Source organism: Apodemus sylvaticus, chromosome 7, assembly GCF_947179515.1.
Source record: "Apodemus sylvaticus chromosome 7, mApoSyl1.1, whole genome shotgun sequence".
In the NCBI taxonomy this organism is placed as follows: domain Eukaryota; kingdom Metazoa; phylum Chordata; class Mammalia; order Rodentia; family Muridae; genus Apodemus; species Apodemus sylvaticus.
In genome coordinates, this window is record NC_067478.1 from 1,907,541 (window position 1) to 1,932,042 (window position 24,502).

The following is a 24,502-nucleotide window of genomic DNA, read 5'->3' on the forward strand; positions in this document are numbered from 1 at the left end:
TCCACTGCGTGGACAGCTGTGTCCACTTCTTCCTTCTTCCTGACTCCACCTTGTCACTCTTGGCTATTATGTTTGATTTGTATTTTGGAAACAAAATTTTCTCATTTTAAAATATCTTGTTTTGTAAGAGTTTTAAATCATGAACAATATTGAGCTTTATCAAGTTTTCTATCTATAGTGATTCTTATATCCTTAATTGTCTTATCATTACTGCTCCGCCCAGCCAGAATATGCTAAAATTTTATTTTGTGTTGAGACCAGAAGCTGCTCACCTTCCTTTTTCAGTCATGGAGGCTGAGACCTCATTTCATTTATCACGGACCATGAGTGTGGCATGTATCTCTATAGCCTTCATTCCGTGCCTGCCTTCCTTGACATTCAGTTGGCACTGGGTTCATACATCTGTAGGGATGAGATAGGGAAGGAGCAGGTGGGGCCTGAACTTTGTCTTCAGATATTAACAAAGTAGGAATGTGAGATTACAATTTTGACTGGCATACCATAACCGCTCTACGTCAGCTCTTAAGGCTGCCATCGGTGGTCTTGCTGGCCTTCACCTAAGAGGTCAAGGGTGTCTTGGGCTTGTGTTTACTTTGCTAAATTTGCATTTTTCTCTTCTTGCTCTTGGGTTCTGCCTGGTGCTGACTAAGCCTGGTGGTTCACAATCTCTCCAAAGTGTAAATGTACCAGCAGTGAGCATGCACAGCTAGAGCCACCTAGAGCTGCAAGGGGCTCCCTATCTAGCCGTTTGGGGTATGAGGAAGGGCTTGAGATGGACTCTCACATGCCAGGGGCCACCCAGCCCACTGTGGCATGAGCAAGGGGTTTTCTGAGCAAGGGACCCTAACATTCTAGAAGCCATCCAATTGTCTCCTTTGAGGGAAACTGTACATTTATATGATCATAGCAGCATGATTCCAAATGTGAAAATAGAACACGTACACACATACACACACACACACATATACACACACTCACACACTCATACTCTCTCTCACACACATACACACACACTCATACTCTCTCTCTTACACACACATACACACACTCATACTCTCTCTCTCTCTCTCTCTCTCTCTCTCTCACACACACACACACACACACACACACACACACGGGTGGGGGGTAGGCACATCTTGCAGTGGCAGTGGTTGAATTACCTGTCCTCTGAGGTGTGTTGTGTTCAGTCAGCAAGCTGACAGCTCTTCCTCAGCCATCCTGGAGCAAGGTCATACGTAGGACTGTAGGGCGTGCATGTGCACATGCTCATATGGACCAGAGGACAACTTACAAGAGTTGGTCCTCTCTTTCCACCATATGGATTTTGGAAGCAAATTCAGGTCTCAGCATCAGGCTCCCATTACCCAGTGTAGCATCTTCCCAGCTCATTGTCACTTTCTGGTGACAGCTAAGTGTCACTTTCTGGTGACAACATTTGGTGTTGTTTGTCTTGTGTTGGTGTGAGTGGATATTATCAGTTCAATGATTTATATTTGAGGAAATGGGCAAATAAGTTTTGATTCCTTATATCAGCAACTTAGTGCAAAATAACTTTTAAATTTGTATGAATTTGTGGTTGAGAAAAAAAGGATTGGTGTAGATCCTGAGTCCTTTAGTAGCTAAAGACCATACCTACCCCCACTCCCCCTGCACTTGCTAGTGTTGAAGCGGTTATTCCTGTGTGACACTGAGCAATGCCTACTGTCTCTCTACATTGCAGGGAACCTTTGATGATTACCTGGAGTTGTTCCTGCAATTTGGCTATGTGAGCCTTTTCTCTTGTGTTTACCCATTAGCAGCTGCCTTTGCTGTGTTAAATAACTTCACTGAAGTCAACTCAGATGCCTTGAAAATGTGCAGGGTCTTCAAACGGCCATTTTCAGAACCTTCAGCCAGTATTGGCGTATGGCAGGTAACTATGTGAAGAAGAATGTGAAAAGCTGAATCATTGTTGGGGAAAGAAAAACTCTAAAAGCAGAAAAGGTATAATACCCAGTGGTATAATACCACTAAATACCACAAAATAAGCTCAAGAGTAATATCGATAACTCAGGTAAGAAAAGCAAACAGTAAAAACAGGAATCTGATAGAAAACAAGTGTCTGACTTAAATCCCGGTATACCAATGGTTACACTAACTATAAATGGCCTAAATATACAGATTAAAGACTGAGATTAGCAAAGTGGATGAGACTGTGACCTAGATGTGCACCATTTACAGAAATAATTCACAGGAATCGATAAACAGGGTGAAAGTAAAAGAAAAAAAGGAAACATTCCTGAGAAGAAAAGAGGGGAAGTGCAAGCAGACACGGCTGTGATACGGTCTGAGCAAAAAGGTGCCAGAGAAGAACGCTCTGCCATGAAAAGGGGGATACATTCTCAGAAAAACATCAAACTAAAATGTATGTATCAAACAACAGTTTTAACACAGAAGAGACAACAAAAACTTAAACAGAAAGGAGAAATGGATGAACCCACATTGTACCTAGAGATGAAAATACTCCCTTCCCCAAAGATAGAAGAGGAAAGTCAAGACTGAAGAAGGCTCAGTGGTGCCATCAGCAGGCAGTGTCTGACAGAACAGCCAGTTATCTCAGGACAGAAAGCACTTCAAAGAGTTAGAACTGTTCATAGTTCGCCTGTCAAGCTGCTCAAACTAGAGTTAGTGGCAGAAGATAACAGCAGGATCTCCACTGGAAAAGCAGCACAAAATGCCCATGAAAAGAAACTCTCAGATGATGTCCAAAGATACTCTAAACCAGAAGAAAAGTGTGTGGGACATGACTGATGAGGGAGGGGCCAGCAGGAACTCACAGCAATAGGCATTCATGCTGAAAGGGATCTCAGTGTTTGTTAAACTAGAAAAGACAGGCAAGGTAAACCCAAGGCCGGTAGACAAAAGGAGACAAGAAAGAGCAAGTTCAGTGAAAGTGAAGGCAGAAATATGATCAGTGAGAAGATGCAAACAGTGGCAGGACCCAGCAGGAGTGGAGTGAGGGCAGACCTGCAGCTGCTGGGGGACTGGGGTGTGGCCACAGGAACTTGACAACTAGTAGAGGGGACCATCCCTTCAAAGGCAGAGCCTCTTGCTGCAGCTCAGCTAATGAGTCAGGGAGATGTGGAGGAGACAGCTCTGTGACTGTGAGGGAAGCCGAGTCTAGAGTTCACAATCCCAGAAGAAAATAATCTGGCTTAGATAACTATACCACAGATTTCACTACTTGAAAGGAATCATACCAATTTTATATAATTCTAGACAGTGGAGGAAGAGGAGTATTTCCCAGATCATCTTATGAGCCAAGGGGCCATTCTTCAGTGAGAGGTTCTGAGGAGGAAGGGCCAGGCCATCAGAGATAAGGAAGATACAGCAGGTGGGCTCAGGGGACTTGCCTATGCACATGCAATAATATCTTATGCCAAGCAAATTTACTAGGAAAATGCAGCATCTTACATCCTATTTCCGGGGAAATGTTTCCAGCAGAAACTACCACACAGCGGCAGAGTGAGCAGCAGGCTAATGAAGCTGTCTAGGGGGCGAGGGTTCCTGAGCACTACAGACCTAACGCATCGCAGCCTTGGTACTGAGAAGTCGTAGGGTGGGAAGAGTCTGGGTCTCAGGAACCCAAGTTCTCCCAAGGCCCCGGCCTCAGGCTAGTACTGGTTCTGCCAAACATATTCCTGGTTTAGAGAGGAGCTATGTTCCTTGCCCATACACTGGGGCCTCATGGAAAGCCTAGGACCAGCCCACCCTCAATACTTAGGGAGCCAGAATTAATGTGATGGCAAGACCAGATACAGAGAGAAGTAAGAAACAAATAGTGTTCCTCATGTATAGCAGAAAACACACAGCCATTTGTGCTCTAAAACTGTGGAGCAGCACAGATGTGCGTGAGTAAAGCCGGGTGGCTGTGCAGGGCCAGGGCTCTTGCTGCCTGTCCTGTAGCACTGTACTGTGCTTCCCAGACACATTTCTTGTGTGACAGTGACATGAAGATGTGTAGGACTTACATAAAGATGTATGTGAACTTAGATACTATGAATATATAAATTCACAAAGTATAGACTATAGATTCATTTTACCTAAAACATCAAGTGACATAAGGCCAAGCAGCTGAAACAAACCAATGGATAAGGGATGTGTAAAAGCACTGGTGTTCAGTAGGGTTGGAGTCACTGCCTAAGCAATCAGAGAAGGCAAAGGACTGCAAACATAACATAGAATGGAATCATACAAACTGTTGGAGGAAATATGGTTTCAGAATTGTATCTTTGGGAGAACCCAGAGAATCAACCAGAAAAATTGCTAGAGGTAACAGAAAGCGCAATAACTCAGCAAGTTAGTGAGCGCACTGAGCAGCCATTTCCGTACCCATGACTGTTGAGAGGAGTGACAGAAGTGCTCCTGTGCTCCTTAGGATGAGTGGCGTTCATTACCAGGCAGCAGCCATCAAGAGCTTTAATTACAGCAGAAACAAACGAGCAGATTTCCCCACACTTAACCCACAGAACACGTCGACCTCCCCGTGGGGCACAGTCAGTGCTCTGTAAATCCCACTGAGGCCTGGCTTCTGGATTTGCTAGTGCCCTGCAAGGACTTTGATTCTTGTCCCCAGGAAGGGACCGCATCAGTGATGAGCTTGGTTACAGCTGAGTCAGGTGGAGCGTGGGACTTATCAAAGCAGGGTGGTTTTATAAAGTAGCTTCTTTCCAGATACCTCCTGCTTTTGGCAGCAAAGTGCTTTCCTGTGATGGTCCTTACATTCACTTCAGAAACAAGCAGAGACAAGTAGCATGAACAGTGCTGGAGGTGTCCACACTCAAAGCCTGGCCAAACTTAGGTGGGAAGGCTGGATGTACTGCTTAGAAGTAGTCAGGTCAAAAGAATCTAAAATGCCCACTAACATAGAGCTTTCCTAAGCAAAGAGAACCCTACCAAGATGGCAGGTGTAAGATGTATGTAGATTGTCTAGACCCTAGGGAAGGGCTTGTCCTTGGGATTTAGATAACATGGGGTTGGGACAAGGCTGCTGCTGCTCCTGATGCCACACCCTTTTCCCTTTCAGTTGGCTTTTGAAACGATGAGTGTTATATCAGTGGTCACTAACTGTGCTCTGATCGGAATGTCACCACAAGTGAATGCAGTCTTTCCAGAATCCAAAACAGACCTTGTTCTGATCGTGGTGGCTGTGGAGGTAAGTCAAAGTGCTCGTCCCACATGGGCTTCTGCCATCCTCCAGCCCAGCTGCTGCCGCTGTCCGTAGTAACACGTGCTGAGCGGTAAGAGAGCATGTCGGAGGCAGCAGACTAGAGAGTGTAGGCTGTGTGCCTGTGCGCGGCTGCTCCTTGCCAGATACCGTTGGGTTCTCCGTTTGGAATAGACGTGTGTGGACTTGACATGTGTTCTCTGCCTGTTCTAGGGAAATGCCCCTTCTTGATTTACACCTGGTCCACTGCAGCGGCATTCACTGTGACACCCTCAGGCTCTGTGGTAACTTGTAGAAATGCACATAGACTTACACACAAGACACAGGTACTCTGGCTGCATGTCTCACATCTCTGCTTATCATTTTGGAATATGGGGCCCTACCATGTCTGGAAAATTAAGCAGGGACCAAACATGAGTGAGAAATCTTCAGAGCTGCCTCCACTGCTGGTGATCTTTGACACCAGAGAATGTGGTGTCCTTTTGTGACTACTTAGGAATGCAATACTTGTAGAAATGTACAGAAACAGAACTTGGTAAAGACTGTACAGTAGCTTCTGGGTCGGGGTTGACCCAAGAAAACGAAGTTGTGACTTTGAATGTTGGAGGCTGGAGATCCATCTTGATGGCCTCCTCTCTTTTGTCCTATGTTGTGAGCTCCCTGTGTGTGTGTGTGTGAGCTCACTGTGTGTGTGTGAGCTCACTGTGTGTGCCCACTGCATGTTAGCTCACTGTGTGCATGTTAGCTCACTGTGTGCATGTTAGCTCACTGTGTGCGTGTGTGCTCACTGTGTACGTGTGTGCTCATTGTGTGTGTTCACTGTGTGTGTGCTCACTGTGTGTGTGTGTGTGCTCACTGTGTGTGTGCTCACTGCATGTTAGCTCACTGTGTGTGACCTCACTGTGTGTGTGTGTGCTCACTGTGTGTGTGCTCACTGCATGTTAGCTCACTGTGTGTGAGCTCACTGTGTGCATGTATACTCACTGTGTGCATGTATGCTCACTGTGTGTGTGTGCTCACTGTGTGTGTGAGCTCACTGTATGTGCGTGAGCTTCCTGCATGTGAGCTTGCTATATATGAGCTCTCTGTATGTGAGCTCGCTGTGTGTGCTCACTGCATGTGTGCTCACTGTGTGCATGTGTGTTCACTGTATGTGTGTAAGCTCACTGTATGTGTGTGAGCTCCCTGCGTGTGAGCTTGCTATATATGAGCTCTCTGTATGTGAGCTCGCTGTGTGTGCTCACTTCATGTTAGCTCACTGTGTGTGAACTCACTGTGTGCATGTGTGCTCACTGTGTGCATGTGTGCTCACTGTGTGTGTGTGCTCACTGTATGTTAGCTCAGTGTGTGAGCTCACTGTGTGCATGTATACTCACTGTGTGCATGTGTGCTCACTGTGTGTGAGCTCACTGTGTATGTGTAAGCTCACTGTATGCGCGTAAGCTTCCTGCATGTGAGCTCACTGTATATGAGCTCGCTGTATGTGTGCTCACTGTGTGCACTCACTGCATGTTAGCTCACTGTGTGTACACTGTGTGTGTGAGCTCACTTTGTGTATGAGCTTACTGTGTGCATGTGAGCTCACTCTGTATGCGTGTGAGCTCACTGTGAGCATGAGCTCCCTGCATGTGAGCTTGCTGTATGTGAGCTTGCTAGGTGTGTGAGCTCACTGTGTGTGTGGTTACTGCGTGTTAGCTCACTGTGTGCATGCTGTGTGTGTGTGAGCTCACTGTGTGTGTGAGCTCACTGTGTATGTGAGCTCCCTGTGTGTGTAATCACTGTTTGTGAGCTCACTGTGTGTGTGAGGTCATTGTGTGTCTGTGAGCTCACTGTGTGTATGAGCAAGTTCACTGTGTGCATGTGAACTCACTGTGTGTGTGCTCACTGTGTGTGTGAGCTCACTGTGTATGCTCACTGCATGTGTTAGTTCACTGTGTGTGCTCACTGTGTGTGTACTCCCTGTGTGTGAGCTCGCTGTGTGTGAGCTCACTGTGTGTGTGAGCTCACTGTGTATGTTCACTGCATGTGTTAGCTCACTGTGTGTATACTCACTGTGTGTGTACTCCTTATGTGTGAGCTCGCTGTGTGTGAGCTCACTGTGTGTGAGCTCACTGTGTATGCTCACTGTGTGTGTGAGGTTACTATGTGTGTGTGAGCAAGCTCACTGTGTGTGAACTCACTATGTGTGTGCTCACGGTGTGTGTGAACTCACTGTGTGTGTGCTCACTGTGTGTTTGAGCTCACTGTATGCTCACTGTGTATGTTAGCTCACAGTGTGTGTGCTCACTGTGTGTGTACTCCCTGTGTGTGAGATTGCTGTGTGTGAGCTCACTGTGTGTGTGAGCTTGCTGTGTGTGTGCTCATTGTGTATGTGCGCACCGTGTGCACGTGTGCTCACTGTGGATGCCATGTGTACAGTGTGCATTCAGGAGAATAATTTCAGGATACCACTGAGTAGGAAGGGAGAAAGATGACCCTGGTGGGTGCCAGTAGGTTGGTGTTGAACTTGGGATGTAGAGCTGGACTTTGAAGAGCCACTCGCAAGGTTTGTTACCTGTCGGAGAGAAGGTAAGGAACAGACCGAAAGCCGCCTGGGCTTAGAGCGGCCCTCAGTGGGGCTCTGGGGCCGTATGATGCCGGAGGCGCTGCAACCTTGCCACTTGTTTTTGTTTGTTAACTGAGTCCAGAGTTACACATGCTTTGGGGACTGACTGAAAACCGCCTTGGTGGAGAAGAGGTCCGCTGGGGCACTGGCAGACAGCGTGTATGGAGGAGACTTTCCCAGCCACTGTGAGCCTTAAAGGGGTGACAGTCCTGAGAGACACAGAAAGCCTGAGGATTGAGCGACCAATTGATTGTTCTGTGTGCACAGCAGAGCAGTTCTGAGCTGGAGGGTGTGGGTGTGGCCATCATGGTTTCTGTCTTTCCTTCTCTGATGCTTCATGGGCTCCATGTTGCTGCTTCCTGGGTCGGATGCTGCTCTAATCAGACCCAGGGCTCGGTGTTCCTGCCTTGGCATGACCTGCTGACCTCAGAGCTGCTCTGCAAACTGCCAGGCTCCAGTTACTGGTGCTCATACTCCCCAGAGTTCCCTCCCCGTGGTTGATAACTTAAGTGGCAGTACAAAATCAACCTTGGAAAAAAATGTTAGATATAACATTACAGCAATAAAAATGTAAGTTAACCAGTTTTACTCAGCATTACTGAGACAGCTGTATGCCATGTGGCCTCTCGGTAAATAAAGATGGAGCACTTAGAAATAAATTAGAAAACATAGGTTTTGGTTGTGTGACCATGTCAGTTTGTGACGTCAGAGTTAGAAGGGAACTGCTAGGAGGCATGGACGTCAGTCAGCTCCGCTGTGCCAGCCACTCTGTAGTGTGCATGTGATCTACATGGGCCCTCAAGTGTGCACAGCTTTTGTTTATCAGGTCTAGTCAGTGAAGCGCTACCACTGGGTCAGTCTTCTTTAAAGAAAGAAGTATTACATTTTCTGTAAAGTAGAATCATTGATTTATATCATTCTCTGTTTCCCCTGGAACCTAGTTTTAATATTTTCTGAGGTTTTCATTGCAGTTTGGTTGTTTGAGACAGGGTCCCATGGAGCCCAGGCTATCCTCAAAGTGTCTGCGTAGCTGAGGACGCCTTAAACTCTGGTCCTCCTTGCTCTGCGTCTAGGTGCTGGGGTTACAAGGGAGCTTCACCATTGGCTTTTATTACCTTGTAAAAATGTCTTTCTCACAGAGAATAGCATGTTTTACTTTAATGTATTTATTCATGGTCTCTAAGTAAAATTTTGTTAATTCAAAACACCACAGTAAATTATAAAATACATAAATTATGTTTTAAATAAAAATTTAACATATTGATGGGAAAAAGCAATTTAAAATGTTACATTTCTCTTCAAAGTCTTTAGCATCTAAGTGTATTTATATGATTAAGATTTGTCGCAGAACAAAGACCTTTTAGAAAACAAGTCCTGTGATAATGTTGGGGCTGAGCTTGTCCCTGGTCTCACACCTCCCACCCCAGAAAACTTTCGTACTTTTACTTCTTTCTGATGCTTGATTTTTTTTTTAAGAGTTGGATTTACTGCACAGATGAAGTAGGGCCCTGCAATGAATGCTGCTGTGGCGTCTGTGTGTTTGCTGCCACCTAGTGCTGCCCTTAGAGACATGGCTCGTGACACGACTTTGTACAACAGATTTATTGGGAATGGACAATAGACCTGAGCATGAGGGGAGAGCATGCCGGATGTGTCCGTTTTATGGGTTAAAGTTTGATATTGGAAATACCATAAACATCAGCCCACAGATCAAATTGGTGTTCAACAGCTCCCTGAGAAGCCACCTCACGCCTGAGACATTCCTTCGTCTCTGATATTGTTTCTGGCCAAGGGCCACGTCTGTAAGTGCAGGATCACAGTAACAGTTCAGCCCCTGAAGACAGCAGTGGGCCACACAGTCCACATTCCTATGTGGAACGATGCCCCATTATTGTGTGTAAAGTTGTATCAGTCCGGCATGCCGAATGCTAACCATTTCCCCTCTAAAGGCGAAAGGGAGTCAACAGTTCATGCTGGGAGATTGCCTGCATTTTAGGTTCTAGTGACTAGTGAATCCATTGTCTCTGTTCATGTTTAATTACTAGTTTGAAAAATACCCTTTAAAAGGAGTTTCTTGTGGGCATGGGGGAGTAAGTTATAGGATGCACTCACCCCCTACTGGTTAGAAAAAGAACTGCAGGTCATCTGGTTGTCACTGTTGGCCATCTAAGAATGGATGGGGTTTTCCTAGTTTCAGACATAAAATTGTAAGCTCTCTGAAGACAGCTGTTCAGGATTTACTTACTTTAACTCTTTTGTTGAGTGTGTTGCCCCCTCTCTAGATTGGGGTGGGCCACAGTGACAGACTGCTGTGTGCTGCTGCCACTTGTCATAGTGAGATCCGAGAGTGAGCACAGAGTCCTTGTCACAGGAGACGGATGTGATGTGACTGGTGTGGCGATGCCACCCCATCACCATCTGTTCTTCACCAGGTCATCACAGCAGAGATGTCCACATCAGAGTGTGGCTGAGGGAGCACCTCAGGTTCCCTTCTCTGATCTCTGTGAATCTCATCTTTCAGCATTCATGCCCGTGCCTGTGCTGGCCATGGGCAGGTGTGTCTCCCCGGCCTCCTGTCCTCAGGGTTGATTGCATCACATTTGCTCCTCAGATTACATTCCTTCTCCCCCTTCTTCTTCTTTCTGCTGGGTTTGCTTCCTCGCCTCAGTCCAACCTTCCCTGCCCCACCCACCCTCCGTGTTGCTGATTCCAACTCTGTCCAGACTCTCAGCATTGGCTGGAGCCAGGTTCCGGCTGCTTTTCCTCCTCCTCTTCCTCCTCCTCTTCCTCTTCCTCTTCCCTTCTCCTTCTTCCTTCTTTGTGTAAGGCTACTTAACAAACTGGAACCACCCCCAAACAAACAATCAACCACCCACCCCGGATCTCTGGACATTTATATACCCTTTGAAACATTCCCAGAATTCCAAGCATCACACTCCAGGGGATGCAGCTGGCAGAATCACTGTTCTGCTAGAGCCTGAGGCAAATCACAGTGAACGGCTGTGAAGCAACCCCATATCCCCAGACCTGGGATTAAAACAAAAACATATTCTTACAATGTTTCTGTTGTTTGTAAATTCCAGATTTCTGACTACAGTCTGCAGCTCAGCAGTTCTCTCCTGGGCGCTTACAGCCAGTTCCACTAGCTTGCTGTGTTCCTGCTGTCTCTTTTTTGCTCTACAGTAATGCTTAAACTTTACTGACTGGATTCAGTGACACACACTCCTGGGTGTGTCTGTGAGGGCGTCTCGAGGCATGAGATCAGGAGGCCCTGCTGTAATCAGGAGGCCTGCTGTAACCAGGAGGCCCTGTATAAACACGAAGTTTGTAATGTTATTGGGCAGTGGTGAGAGGTTGGTGATGAGGCCAATTTAGTGCAAATAGGTTCCTGGGGTCATATGATAGGTTGTTCTGGTTTCTTCCTGTGTGACCCTTCTTTCTGCTTCCTGTTCACCAAGAGGTGGAGAATAGCTTATACCTCATGTTCTTGCTGCCAGGATGTTCTGCCCATGCACGTGGAGCAAGGCAGCATGACCTGAACCCTGTCCACCATGACCAAAGCAGGTCCCTCCTCCCTAACCCCACCTTAGGCGTTCTGTCGACAGCTGCTGGAAAGTGATGGCTCACCCGCACTGCCTGCTCTTGGTGCTGTTCTTCTAGGATGACATTCTGACCATGCTTGTCCTCTGTAGTGGGAAAGGCTGTCAGTGGATGACAAAGCCTTGCCCCCCCTTCCACCTGCCCTGGCTCCTGCTCCACATAGGACACCAGGACACTCACACAACTTTCTAATCTCTATTGTTTCCTCTCCAAGATGGAGTTCCCCAGGGCTGTTCAGGGACCAAAGATCCCCAGGGGCTGACAGGTATGTGCCAAGTCACTTCATGAATAGTTTCAAGTGGTGAAGCAATGCTTACAGAGAATTTGTACAAGGGCCAGTGAATCACAGGTTTCCCCTCCGTGCTCTTTGTGACAGTTATTTGAGAATGAATTTCAGAGTTGTAATTGATAAGCTTGCTGACCGTACTTTTTGGAAGCATATTAAGAAAACCTCTAGGCATAAATTTCTATTATTTGTAAGAATATACTATAAATTAAAACATGTTTGGTGGGAGCTGGAGAGATGGCTCAGAGGTTAAAAATCACATTACTGCTCTTGCAGAGGACCCAAGTTCAGTTCCCAGCACCCACACTGGGCAGCTCTTGGACACCTCTGCTTGTTGTGATAAATTGAAGCACCTGCAGAAAAGATTAGCTACTGGATATTTGTCAGCTGATGCTGTTCTTTTCAGAAATGCAAACTCACTGTGATGGGATTTATTAAGTTCTGATAATCTAATTGCAGGCTTGACCAGTAAGAGCCTGCAGTCAAATATACTGTCCATGGTTTCCAATTCCGGGGTTTTTGTTGTTTTTGTTTTGTTTTGCATGTGTTGGGTGCTAGCTCTTCTATTTGGGTCCTTTTGGATGGAATCATGAGCTAGATTTCCCCCCAACATTTGTGCTTTGGTTTTGAGAAAGTGTTATGAGATAGCCCACAGGTGTGAGTCACCACACCCAGCCTGCCTTCCTATTTCTGTTTGTTTATTTTTGCTGGTCTTTTTTGATGTTTTCTAGTCTTCTGCTAGGCTACCCCATCTTCAGTTTTCATCCAGTTAAAAATGTGGCTCTGTGCTCCGTGGTTGGCTTGAAGGTATTAAAGGCAGGCAGGGCAGGTTCTTCCATCAGATGCATATTTATTTTATGCTTAAGATGTACCAGATATTAAGAAGATAAGGTCCTAGCTTTAGAAGCATCTATAGAATTGTGGAAGAGAGAAATTCCAGTGTGGGAGGAAGCCCCTTCTCTAACCTCATTCCTGGATGGTAGATGGCCCAGCTCTCCGTGCCTGCTGGAGGGTGTGGGTATACCAGCTTTCCCAGCGTCTAGATATGTCCAGGATGTAGGCTCTGGGGACAGCCTGTGCTTGCTAAATGCTTATGAAGAGAGAGTCCCCACTACCACCACCAAAAAATATTTGCTTTTGAATGGCATTCTTGTTACTTTAATTGATATAATTTAATTAAATGAAATTAAAGCTGATGAAAGCATGTGCTAAAGTGGAAGAGCTATTGCTGCAGGGAGGACCGTCGTCGCTGCAGGGAGAACCTTTGGAAGGACTCCACAAAGACAGACTGCTCTCAGACAGGATAAGGAAGTGACAGTTAAAGTGATGAGAGAGAAACCATAAAAATCTGGGCACACTCTTCTGTGGCTTCACACTGCTGCCAAGTGTCTGTCAAAGTTTTACTCTTGAAGCCGTGGAGTCCCAGTCACCACCTTGGGGGTTGTAATGGTTAATGTTGATTGATTTAGAACTACCTCTGTTTCCAGAAAGGTACAATTGAAGGAGGACCTCCTCCTACCCCTGAGGGTGGGTGGGTGGCAGCTTCGAAGCTGGGTCCTGAGTGTGGGCACCATCTTGGGCTGGGGTCCCAGACTGAATAAAAAGGGGGAAAGGAGGCAGACACTAAGAAGCTGCCTCCTCCAGCTGCCAGTTGCTCCCCCTACCCTCCTACCGCCATGGCTTCCCTACATGATGAGCTGCACCTTTAAACTTGACAAACACTTCCTCATGCATGCACCCCACAATGCAGAGGGGCACGCAGGTCTGTGATTCTCATCTGAATAACCTGTCTCAATTCTGAAGAATTTCTTGTCTCCCGTGTCATCTGAGTGGCCTTCTGGGGACCGCTGTTCTGAGAGTTGGCCTTCGGTCTCTGCGGGAACAGCAGATCTTTGTTTTGTTGGCAACCCAGACCTCGGAACTCATAGTTAGTGCACACTTTTTTTAAAAGTATGATTTTGATGACAATCTTTTTCTTTTAGATTATTTTGCATTTTTAAGGTATTATGGTGGTTAACATAATTCCTTGCCCTAAAAAGTAGGCAAAGAAAAGCCCATCACTTCAGAAGTGATATTTTCTTAATCACAGTAGCATGGTTTCAGAAACTATACTAAGGTGGGGTAAGAATGTAAGAACTGGAAGCTCACAGCCCAGAGTGTCAGTCCTGCTGTGACACAAGAGAGCAGCAAATGGATTCCCAGGGACTCCTGAACTCTGTGGAGACTGGGCTGTCTCTCTCTGAGGACACTGACCAGTCACCGTTTCCTCTCAGCCTGCTCCAGGCAGGCCTGCCCCCCACACCCCTGCTCAGGAGGACTGCAGCATGCCCTGCTGAGCCCTGCTGAGCATCCCTATTTACAAAAGGGTTCTCGGCTACACATATTGCCCTCTTATTCTGGGGGACAGAAGAATAAGAGAACATTTTGGGTTTCAGTTTGGCTTCCCCCCCCCCCCAGGTTAGCAAACACATTTTATTCCAGAAAACTAAAAGATGTCTTGAAGCTCCTAAGAAATCTCTGCCCTTTATATAGTGCCGGAGCAGGGACTTTGTATGGCCAAGGACACTTTGAAAGGAGCAGGAGGTGGATCAGAGCCTCAGGGCTTTCTTCATGTTAAGTGGGGGGGGGGGCTGGGGGGGGATGGAGGGGGGACTCTTACAGCCTTGCTTTTCTTTTCCCAAGGCAGTGTGGGCTCTGTGCCCTGTTTCCCAGGAGGAGCTTGACCTCCACTCCTGTGCGCAGCCATGGGAGGTGCAGTTGTACGGGCTGACAGCTCTTACCTTCCACAGCCCCTCAGGTCCGTCTGCTTCCCATTGCCCCATTCTTTGGCAGCTCCACTTCTATGGTCCTAGCACTTGGCACCTGCAGAGCTCTGCAGTAACCAGTGCTACAGGAGCGGCTTCTGCAGAGCCGTGATTTCCGTTTAGCCTTATGCAACCAGGTGATTTCATCAAAACCCTGGCTGAGGTTCTGTTCTAGAGGAGAGAAGATAATCATGCTTCCTCCCTCATCAGGGGGCTGGCACTTCAGAGTGGCCATCATAGGGCTCACTTTTGAGGTCTCATCTTGGTTTAAATGCTCTTTAAATGTTTTAAGATGTTGTTTGGGGTCTGGTCAGGCACTGTGCCAGCAGCTCCTGATGTTCCTGTTGCTTCAGCGTGCTGGCTTGGCCTGGCTGTGCTGAGCCTCTGTCACTGTTCAGCAGATCAATTGCTTAGTTGCTTCAGAGGGACTTTGGCTCCTTTTGTGGACCCCACAGTGCTATGATGCAGACAGGTCCAGAAGTTAGTAGAGTGGCGTTGTGTGTGACATGCTGCTGCCGAGTATTCAGAGTTATGAAAATGGACTACAGATTTCTGGTGGTGTTATGTGCCAAGGGAGGCAAAGGGTCTGAATTCTTCGTTTTACTTATATTGGGTAAAAAAAACAAAAAACGAATATTTCAACTGAGGGTGCATACCCATGTGTGTATGTGTGCGCCTTTGTGTAAGTGTAACATACTTACACGTGTGCATGCGTGTGTTCATGTGTGTGTGTGTGTGTATGTGTGGTAAGTTGGGTTTGAGCTGAGCCTGAAAGTCAAGACTGCCTTCTGACAGATTGAGCACAGGTGGATGCTGAGCTGCAGAAGATGAAGACACTGCTGTCCCTAAGCCACAGGCGCTTGCGCCTGGGTACCACACAGGCTGCCCTTGCTCTTTCCATGTCAAAGCCTCACACAGAAGCTAATTGGCACCATCTGTGCTGATAATGAAGTCCACGATGCGGCTACGGTGCGAGGGACTTGCTGAAGGCGTTCACGGTCAGTTGAGATGGGGGGGAGGGGCAGGGAGAGTAGTTTTGTGGGTGTTCAGTGCTAACTAGCAATAGAAAGAGATGGGAAAAGAAAGAGCAGCAGGTGCTGCCCCATGCCCGAGTGCTCAGTGAGGTGCGGCTGTGCAGCTGGCCTCCAGCAGAGCATCCCTGCTCGTCGCTTGCTGCAGTATCCATCCTGCCCAAACTGTGCGCCTCTTTTTCAGGGCTTCTGCCTCTCTGCCTCTCTCTCTGCCTCTCTCTCTCTCTCTCTCTCTCTCTCTCTCTCTCTCTCTCTCTGTCTCTCTCTGTCTGTCTCTCTCTCTCCCCCCCCCCCCACCTCTCTGTCTCTGCCTCTTACCATGAGCGATCTGACCTGCTCAGGCTACCTGCAGTGCTGTCACTGAGTACCTTATCCTAGGGTCTTTAGTACAGTTCCTAGACTTGGAGTCTGCTGTGTCACTCTGATTCTCAAGCCCTCCTTCAGACAACTCATTCATTGCTGGGAGTGTGGCCTGGGCTGCAACTATACTCTCTCTCTCTCTCTCTCTCTCTCTCTCTCTCACACACACACACACACACACACACACACTCACTCACTCACACTCACACACTGACATATACCATACACACACAACTCACACATGTATTTACATCTACCACACACACACACACACACACACACACACACACAGAAGCACGCACGTATACAAAATCACAATTGAGAATAATAGAAGGTGTTAGTTGGTCATTTTATCCGCTGAGGAAGGACAGTCCCCTGATATTCTTCCTCAACTCTCTTGTATTACACACATCTTAGTCTAGGTTTTAGAGAAACTGTGTTCCTTAAGGAGAATCCATGTGAGAGTATAGTCACATGTACAACATATATGTGTGTGATTGTCACACAGTCACAGGTGACACTCCTCACCTTCTGCCTCATTTGAAATGCTCTTGTTTGCTGCCATGTGCCCCATGTTTGCTGATCCGTTTACTCACTGACCTGTCTCTGCTGATAGGATGCAGGGATTACAGATGTGTGCTCCCACATCTATTTTTAGGAGTGCTGTGGGGATTTAAACTCACATCCACACACTTGCACAGTGGGTACTTTACCCACTGAACCAGCTCCAGCCTCTGTTCTCATGTAGTTACCAGTAGGAAGCTTCATTCCATGCTTCTTGGTGCCTGTCCTTTGACACAATTTCATTTTGGTGTTAGTCAAAAGCATGTGTAAACTGGAGAGGCATTTCCAGATAGGATTGGGCAGTCACGTGATTCAAAATTGAGAAGGCTCAAGGTCTTCCTCTAGTGTACCAGCCGTGGAGCCCGGCTGCCCAGCCTGTGTGCCTGGCTCCCTGTCAGTGCAGAGAGCACGCACAGCTAATCACAATGGCCGGTGAGAAGACCGCAGCGTATTTGCTCTATACTTGATCGTCTAGTAAAGATGAGAATTTAGTGGCAGTTTCAGGGGTATTTATGTAAAGGGATGCATATGTCAGCTGACCTGATGCTATTAAGCTTTAGAATGTGCAGTCTATGGTATTGCACAAAACAGGCCTGACCTTGTCTAAGAAATCCTTGGACTATGAATGATTGGCAGGCTGAGGAAGGTGATTGGCACAGCTGCTGTCTCAAGGCTGGGCCAGGGCACCAGCAGCTTGACAAGATCAGAAAACTGAACACTGCTTATGGAAAACAACAGACATTCTGCCTTGTTTCCCTACAGATAACAGACATCCTGCCTTGCTTTCCCCAGCATTAGGATTGGACTGAGGCCAAAGCCAAGGAAGCAGTCTATTTGTGGATTTATTAGGTTAAAAAATAAGACCAGACCCTTTAGAACTGTCCTAAGTCAAGCAGCTTGGGCGGAGAATCATGTTGGGTTTTTTGTTAGTTGTTTTGTTTTTTTGTTGTTGTCATTTCCCAGTACAACTCCACAAAACTGTGCATTAAGGAGCTTTTGAGCTTTTAAGGCTGAACTCCAAGATGAAGTAAATAGGCAGTAGCTCTACAGTCTGCCTGCAGGCAGGCTCCTCTGAGGAGTTCCTGGGGATGCTTCTGTGATCCTCCTGCCTTGTCTTTCCAGCTTCTAGCCACACCCACACTCCCTTCTCTGCTGGACTTACCTTCCCCCCTTGCCCCAGCTTCCTTCTTTATTTCCTGGATAACTGAGATATTCTTTCCTTATCTGAACCAGCCTGCTGCAGTGCTGCAGTCGCTGCAGTGCTGCAGTGCTGCAGTCCTTGTTATGTCCCTCCATCCTGCTCTGTCCTCCTCAAGAGGCCACAGAGGCAGAGTGCAGAGAGTACTCATCCAGCAGAATGGAGGCCAGCAGGACACAGTGTGGAGAGTGAGGAGCTTGCTTCACAAAGAGTCAAGAGGAACTCACAGGAGCTCCACTGTGCCTGGCTTTCCCACTAGCTCAGAGGTTACTCAGGAACAGGCCTTTCCTTCCATCTGCTCCGTCTCCTGGTGCATATCACCTGTCTTCTCACACTGAATGTAAGCTCAGTCCTATGCTCAGTGAGGACAGTAAGGCAGCGATGGCTCCTGAATTTTCTAACTCCTTGGTATAATTTGAGAATTAAATGCTGGTGTTAGCGTGAGGGCAAGTGTAGGCGGTTGAGTCCTTTCCCTCTGGGGTCTGCGGATCTGTGCAGAAACAGGTGGGGCCCAGCTCTGACACTCTGCCCTCACCCGATCGTGCTGCCAGCCCTGCCCTTGATGCCAAGGCACAGGTGTCTCGGGGCTGGCAGTGAATCAGCAGGGTATGGAGAGGGCCACATCCATGGCGACTCAGGAACATCACCAGACTTAGACAGCTGTCGACTCCTTCGTTATGTTTTAATTGCCATGGAAACGACAGAATTGTGAGATCACATGTTATATTTTTATTTTTGAGACCTGATATATATATATATTTAATTTGTATGTATGTATATACAAATATATATATATACACACACACACATATATATATACATACATACAAATTAAAAAGCAGAAATATCATACAGTGACTTTCATTTCTTATTTTACAATATTAATGTAAGATGAGGCCTCTAGCATGCACATCAAAAGATAAGTGTTTCTGGGCCCCGAAAGGCCTGTCTCCCCTTCACTCGCATTAAACAGCACTGCTAACCTATGAACTAACACTAAGATTACGTATGTTTTGCTGTATTCTTAGACTAAAATAACCAAGGCTTGGGATTTAAAGAAGGTTAAGACAGGCTTGGCAGCTTGCACACTACTTCTGAGCCCACAAGACAGGAGACTGAGGCTGAGTATTGTGAGATCAAGGCTAGTTCTGTCTAGATAGCCCTGGGTCAGCCTGGGCTGCACAGTTCCTGTCTTAAAGGAGAAAAGAAAAGTAAGTTGAAACAGTTTGTTCAATGTAGGGATTTAGTTTGCTATAGATGTTGGTTCTCAGGAATCTGTCTTCTTGGTTTTTCTTCAAAATAACTGGAATATGGTGGGTATAATCAGAAGTTAGAATGCCTATATTGTGACTAGAGACTTGTGTGTGTGTGTGTGTGTGTGTGTGCGTGTGTAGGAGAGAGAGACAGACAGAGAGACAGAGAGACGAGAGAGAGAGAGACAGATAGAGAGAGAGATTACATGTATCTGTGTGTCTTTCCCTGCAGAGCTGGTAGTCAGCCACACTGTGGGCATAGGCCTCAGTTCCACTTGGCTCCAAGCACTCGGTGTCCAGGAGGCTGTGCCCCATGGTTTTCCAGTGGCCCCAGTGGGAATGACTTATTGGGGTACCTTTACTCCTACACTACAACTGTTGATGCCAGATTCAAGTTCCCATTTAGATGTAGGCCCAGGGTCATTCCTGCTGGATTTGGACATTTATCCCCATTCTTTATGGTGCCAAAGTTCAAGGCCATCATGTCTCTTAATTGTATACAGGGCAGAGGTTGTGGCCATCTCATCAGCCTTCCACTGTGGGTCTGGTTTTTGGTTTTTGAGGGTTTTTTTTAGAGGCTGTAATAGGAATTATGTGGTCAGCTCCATTATCTCACTATAGTCCAGAGCGCTGGGACAATATTTTCATGTCTGGAAAAATGCATTTATTTTGGTGATTTTGAACAATTTTGATTTCAACATAATATATTCACTGATGAACTAAGAAAAGTGCTTCATTTTCTGTTTAGTTTATGATATTTTTAATATTATACGAATTACTCTTACTCTTTTCTATAACTAGGTCTCCTCAAAAATCTGTTTTGGTTAATGTCATAGTAATGTCACAGTAACTCTTAATATATCATTCATAGAGCACATGCTAGACACAGCGCTGTGACTTAAATGGATAAAGGGAATTCTAAAATTAAATTTTTATAGATATACAGTCATTGACAAATGTAAAAACCTTCCTGCAAATCATCACACAGACTTGGCCATAAGTCTGTGATTTAAATCCTGTATCCATGTGTTCCAAGCCACTGAAGAGCTGTATTGAGTGTGTACATACATGCATGTGTGTAGAGTATGTGTATATATGTGCATGTGTGTATACTCATGTGTATTGCACTTGTGTTGGTGACCATGTATTCACAGTATGTGGATGCATGCATTTGTATGCTTCTCTTAGAAATGTATTATTCATATTGTTGAAGTAAAACATCAGAATTTATTTTAGACCCTAAAAGAACATAAGGATCTCTATTGGTACTTGAAGGAGGCTCAGAAAAGAATGCAGTTGCTGTATTTTGTAATGTCTATAGGGTAATCTAAATGATTGTTTTAAACTGGAACGCAGCATGGGTAGATAGGTAGGTAAGTAGATAGATACAATGTGACATGCATCCATGTATACGTACGTGCATGTATACATACATCCACATATATGGACATCCATGTAAACATATATACATACATACATACATACATACATACATACATACATACATACACACATCATCTCTGTTTCTGACTGCAGAAATTCTGTTGACACTCGTTACCATCAGTCCTCTATGTGCAGACTTTCCTGACTGGTTTAATATCCCGGGGTGGATGTATAAGTGTGTACACTGCCTGTCTCTCTCAGACAGAGCAATAATTCTGTCATAAAACAGAATAAATTGCTCCTGGTGGGGAGATCATGCTGAAACTATGTACAACCAGGAGACCTCGATCTGGAAGAAATAGTTCCTAGGAAAGCTAAGGCTTGAACTGACCACTCTCTGTGAGAGTCTGCCTGTTGATCTCGACAGCAGACCATAGTGGGTGTGAGAACGGCCTTGGCTCTCACGGCTCCTGTCCCTTCACCACAAGACTGCTTTTAGGAATCTATATGAAGGGGTTTCTCTATCAAAAACAGCAAAAGTGCCCCTACAGCTAAAGTCACACTCAGTGGCGTAAGGCTGGACACTGCCTAAGATCAGGAACAGGAAAAAGATGGCAACTCAAGCTCGAGCAGGTTCTGGAAGGCTAGTTGAGGTGTTCAGTCAAGCACACAGGACAGAACACACGCATCTTTTAAAGAAGCATACCACTGAATGACAGACAGAACACATGCTCTTCTGTAGGCAAAACCCTAAGTAATTCAGTAAGAAGCAGTGGAATGAGGCAACATGTCAGGAAGGTTACAGACTCTGAGCCCAGCTTGGCAAAGGTAACTAGGGTTCTCTGTGGCATCTGACGGCACACCAGGAGTGAATAAAGAATAGTTCCAGGGCTGGAGAGATGACTCAGTGTTTTAAAGCCTTGGCCACTTTCCCAGAGGACTCAGGTTAAATTCCTAGCACCCATATGGAGGCTGACAACCACCTATAACTCTAGGTTCAGAGGAGCTGTCTGGTTTCTTGCTGCTTGTTCTTGAGTTACAGATCTTCCCTCACATCAGAATGACTGTCTGACCACAGCAGCATCTAAGGCAATGGTTTTCAACCCGTGGGTCATGCCCCATGTGTGTGTGTGTGTGTGTGTGGGTGTGTGTGTGTGTGTGCACGCGCGCGCGCGTGCATGGTTACATATCAGATATTTATATTACAATTCATAACAGTAGCAAAATTACAGATATAAAGTAGTGACAAAATAATTTTATGGTTGGGGGTCACCACAAAATGAGGACCTGTATTAATGGGTTGCAGCATTAGGAAGGCTGAGACCCATTGCCCTAAGGGAATCTGTTTTATGAGTTTAGCAGATATTCTCAACTGATGGAGAAGTAATTGTCCAGTTGTGAGTTTGTAATGCAATTGCCATGAGCCCCAGGGCTGTCATTCCTGAACTTGATGGAGAGGCTGAAGGGAAACAGAGCCACACAAGCCCTAAGCAAGGCTGCAATTCTGTAGACCCTGCACTCTGTGTTGTCTTGACAGATTCGTTAATGATGAGTTAAGAGCAGATCCTGACTGCTGCCCTGATCCCACAGTGTGTTTGAGATTAATATCTGAATATGGAGTTCTGTGCTCAATACTGAATAGTGCTTTTTTCTAAGACACCCATGGGTTGCGTGTCATCTTTGCCACAGGTGTAGTCTGCAGACTGGTTCAAAAGTACAGCAAGTGTTTGATTTCAATGCGTTGAGAGAAGCATTTCGAAGCTTCTGAAGTCTGATACTGCTGTGCTGTAAACACACTGGTCTGTGGGCTCCTGATATTGTCCAGTTTGGGTGGCAGTCAGCTGGTGCGGTGAGTGACACACTGTTGCCCAGGGACTTAACCAACAGGAAGTAATCTACCAACCATTTCAGGGACTTAACCAACAGGAAGTACTCCATTAACCATGGCACCGGTCATTTTGTGTGTGTTATACTCCATTATTGTGTTTGACTAACACTGTTTTAACTGTCTCTCACACATTACTTAAAGCAGTAATCCCCCAGGAGTTCATGAAGCTTTGTGTGTTGCTTATACAAATTCACTAATGTCACAATAATCAAACAGTACTAGCTTCTTATTAGTCTTCCAACCAAGCTGCATGGGATAGTCATTGGTATTGCCTTGAGGTTGGTATGATTGTACTGACCCTAAATATAATTGCTCCTGCTATGATAAAGATAACTTTTCTATATCTCTGTCTACCTGCCATGCAGATTAAACAAACTCGGGCTAAATGTCACCTTAGTAAGAGGACAGTTATGGACAGGTTTTATGTAAATCTGGTGGGCTTTAAGCATTCACTGAACCACATACTTTTGTTTTCCACTTCCCTCCCTCCCTCCTTGTTTCCAGCAGCATAGCAAGGACTGGGGGAAAGAAAAGGCATCTCCTCCATCCAAGTCAGTGCCGCAGTCTCATAGAGTTTAAGTTGAGGTCTTTATTATAATAATTATAGATTCACACATGATTGTAATTATATGTGCAAGATTTCATGGACTGCTTATCCGGTTTCTTCTAATGGGAATGTTTACAGAACCGTGGAGTGTCAGACAGTCATAGAATCCACTGATCTTGTACTCTGTGTATATGTGTGTGTGTGTGTGTGTGTTTGTACATGTGTCTGTGGGTATGTCTGTGTTATGCATGTATGTGTATTGTTCTCTGCAGTGCTGTTGCATGTGTGGGTTTACATGCCTCTAGCCACAGTGGAGAGAGACACAGCACTGCTCCATTGCCACAGCATCCCTCTTGTAACTAGTCTCTTTGTCAGGTGACAGATGTAGCCTCCATGACCTTTGGGAATCAGGGCCAGTTCAGGTTGTACATCCTAAAATCAAGGTGTGTGTTAGTTATTTCCTCATTGATGTGGTGAAGTCCCAGCAGCTCAAGTGGGAAAGGTTTGCTTGGCTCATGGCCTTAGGTGTCGGCTAGCTTGATGTTCTTTCTTAGCCTGAGGCCAGGCAGAGCATGCCCAGGGCGTGTGCCTGTGGTGGAAGACACTGTGTCCCAAAAGTGGCCATAGATCAGGGAGATGGGACTGAGGGACTAAGATCAGACACACTCTTCAGAGCGTACCACACACACACACACACACACACACACACACACACTAGAGAGATCCTGCCTGCTAATCGTCCATTTGGTTCTGAATTCATCCACAGCCTCATCCAGGCTGAAGCTGGCCCTCATGCTTGTCCCCTCTCCAGGGCCCAGCTCTGAAAACTCCCACCTGGTGACTGACAGCTGCATTTCCTATCACAGAGAGTGATAGTGGAAGGGTTTATTCTGGTTTATTCTGGTTCGTGGTTTAAGGCATACAGTGTATCATAGTACAAAAGTATGGTGACCAGCGGCCCGGAGCCAAACAGCCTCAGGCAGTGGAAGCACATGGATCAGAAGGCAGGGCCAGGCTGTACCCCACCCCACCCCACCCCAAGACCTATCTCAGGGAACCTCCCAAAGACTCCACAGCCTTTCCAAAGTCCACATGTGCCTGCAGGGGACATCCCACATTTGGACAGTAACAGGGACCAAACCTTCCACGTAGGCTCCTTGGGGGCACGTCGCAGATCTGACCCACAGCAGGGGACCAAGGTGTGATTTCCAGAATCAAAGCTTTCTGACTGTCAGTCTGATCTCCATCTCCAAATAGTTTCTTTTAAAAACTACTAAGTAAATGAAACCTTCAGGGTGAGCGTCATTCATGCAGCACTGCCCCCTAGAGAGTCTTTTAGGTACTACATTAATTCATTGCTAAGTTTAAACACCACCCACTGCAGGATGAGGTGCTGCTTTAGCCCTGGCTATTCCATGTAAAGCTGCTGTGAGCATTTTTATACAAGTTCCCATGTAAACGTAAATTTTTATCTCTCTTGTGCACATGACCAAGAGTAGTGCTGCTGTGATTGTCCTGTTCCAGGACTTTGTCGTTGCTAGGTGAGGACTGTGCATGCCGCATGCGTGCAGTTGTCAAGCCAGCCCCTTCTCTGCGGTTCTAGCTTGTTTTCCCAGTGTTGGGGTGGGGGGGGACGGTGTCGTCTTTTCAGGTATTTGTCATTAGAAAGCTCTTTAGTAGAATGTCTCTGCCGTTTCTAACTGGATTTCTTTACCTCTGTGTTTGAAGAGCTGCCATTCTCTGCAAGGTGGGTAGCCTGTCAAATGTACACACAAGC

The 24,502-nt window shown here is 46.2% G+C and overlaps 1 protein-coding gene across 4 annotated transcripts in view; it reads left to right on the top strand.

The window, feature by feature from the left end:
* The window catches only part of Ano10 (anoctamin 10), a 114,037-nt gene that overhangs the window by 40,672 nt on the left and 48,863 nt on the right, over positions 1-24,502 (top strand). For all 4 annotated transcript variants that reach the window (XM_052186915.1, XM_052186913.1, XM_052186914.1 and 1 more), the window contains exons 10-11: positions 1,721-1,912; positions 5,066-5,194. In XM_052186915.1, the coding sequence (XP_052042875.1) occupies positions 1,721-1,912; positions 5,066-5,194 (321 nt within the window). The remainder of the gene's footprint in view (positions 1-1,720; positions 1,913-5,065; positions 5,195-24,502) is intronic.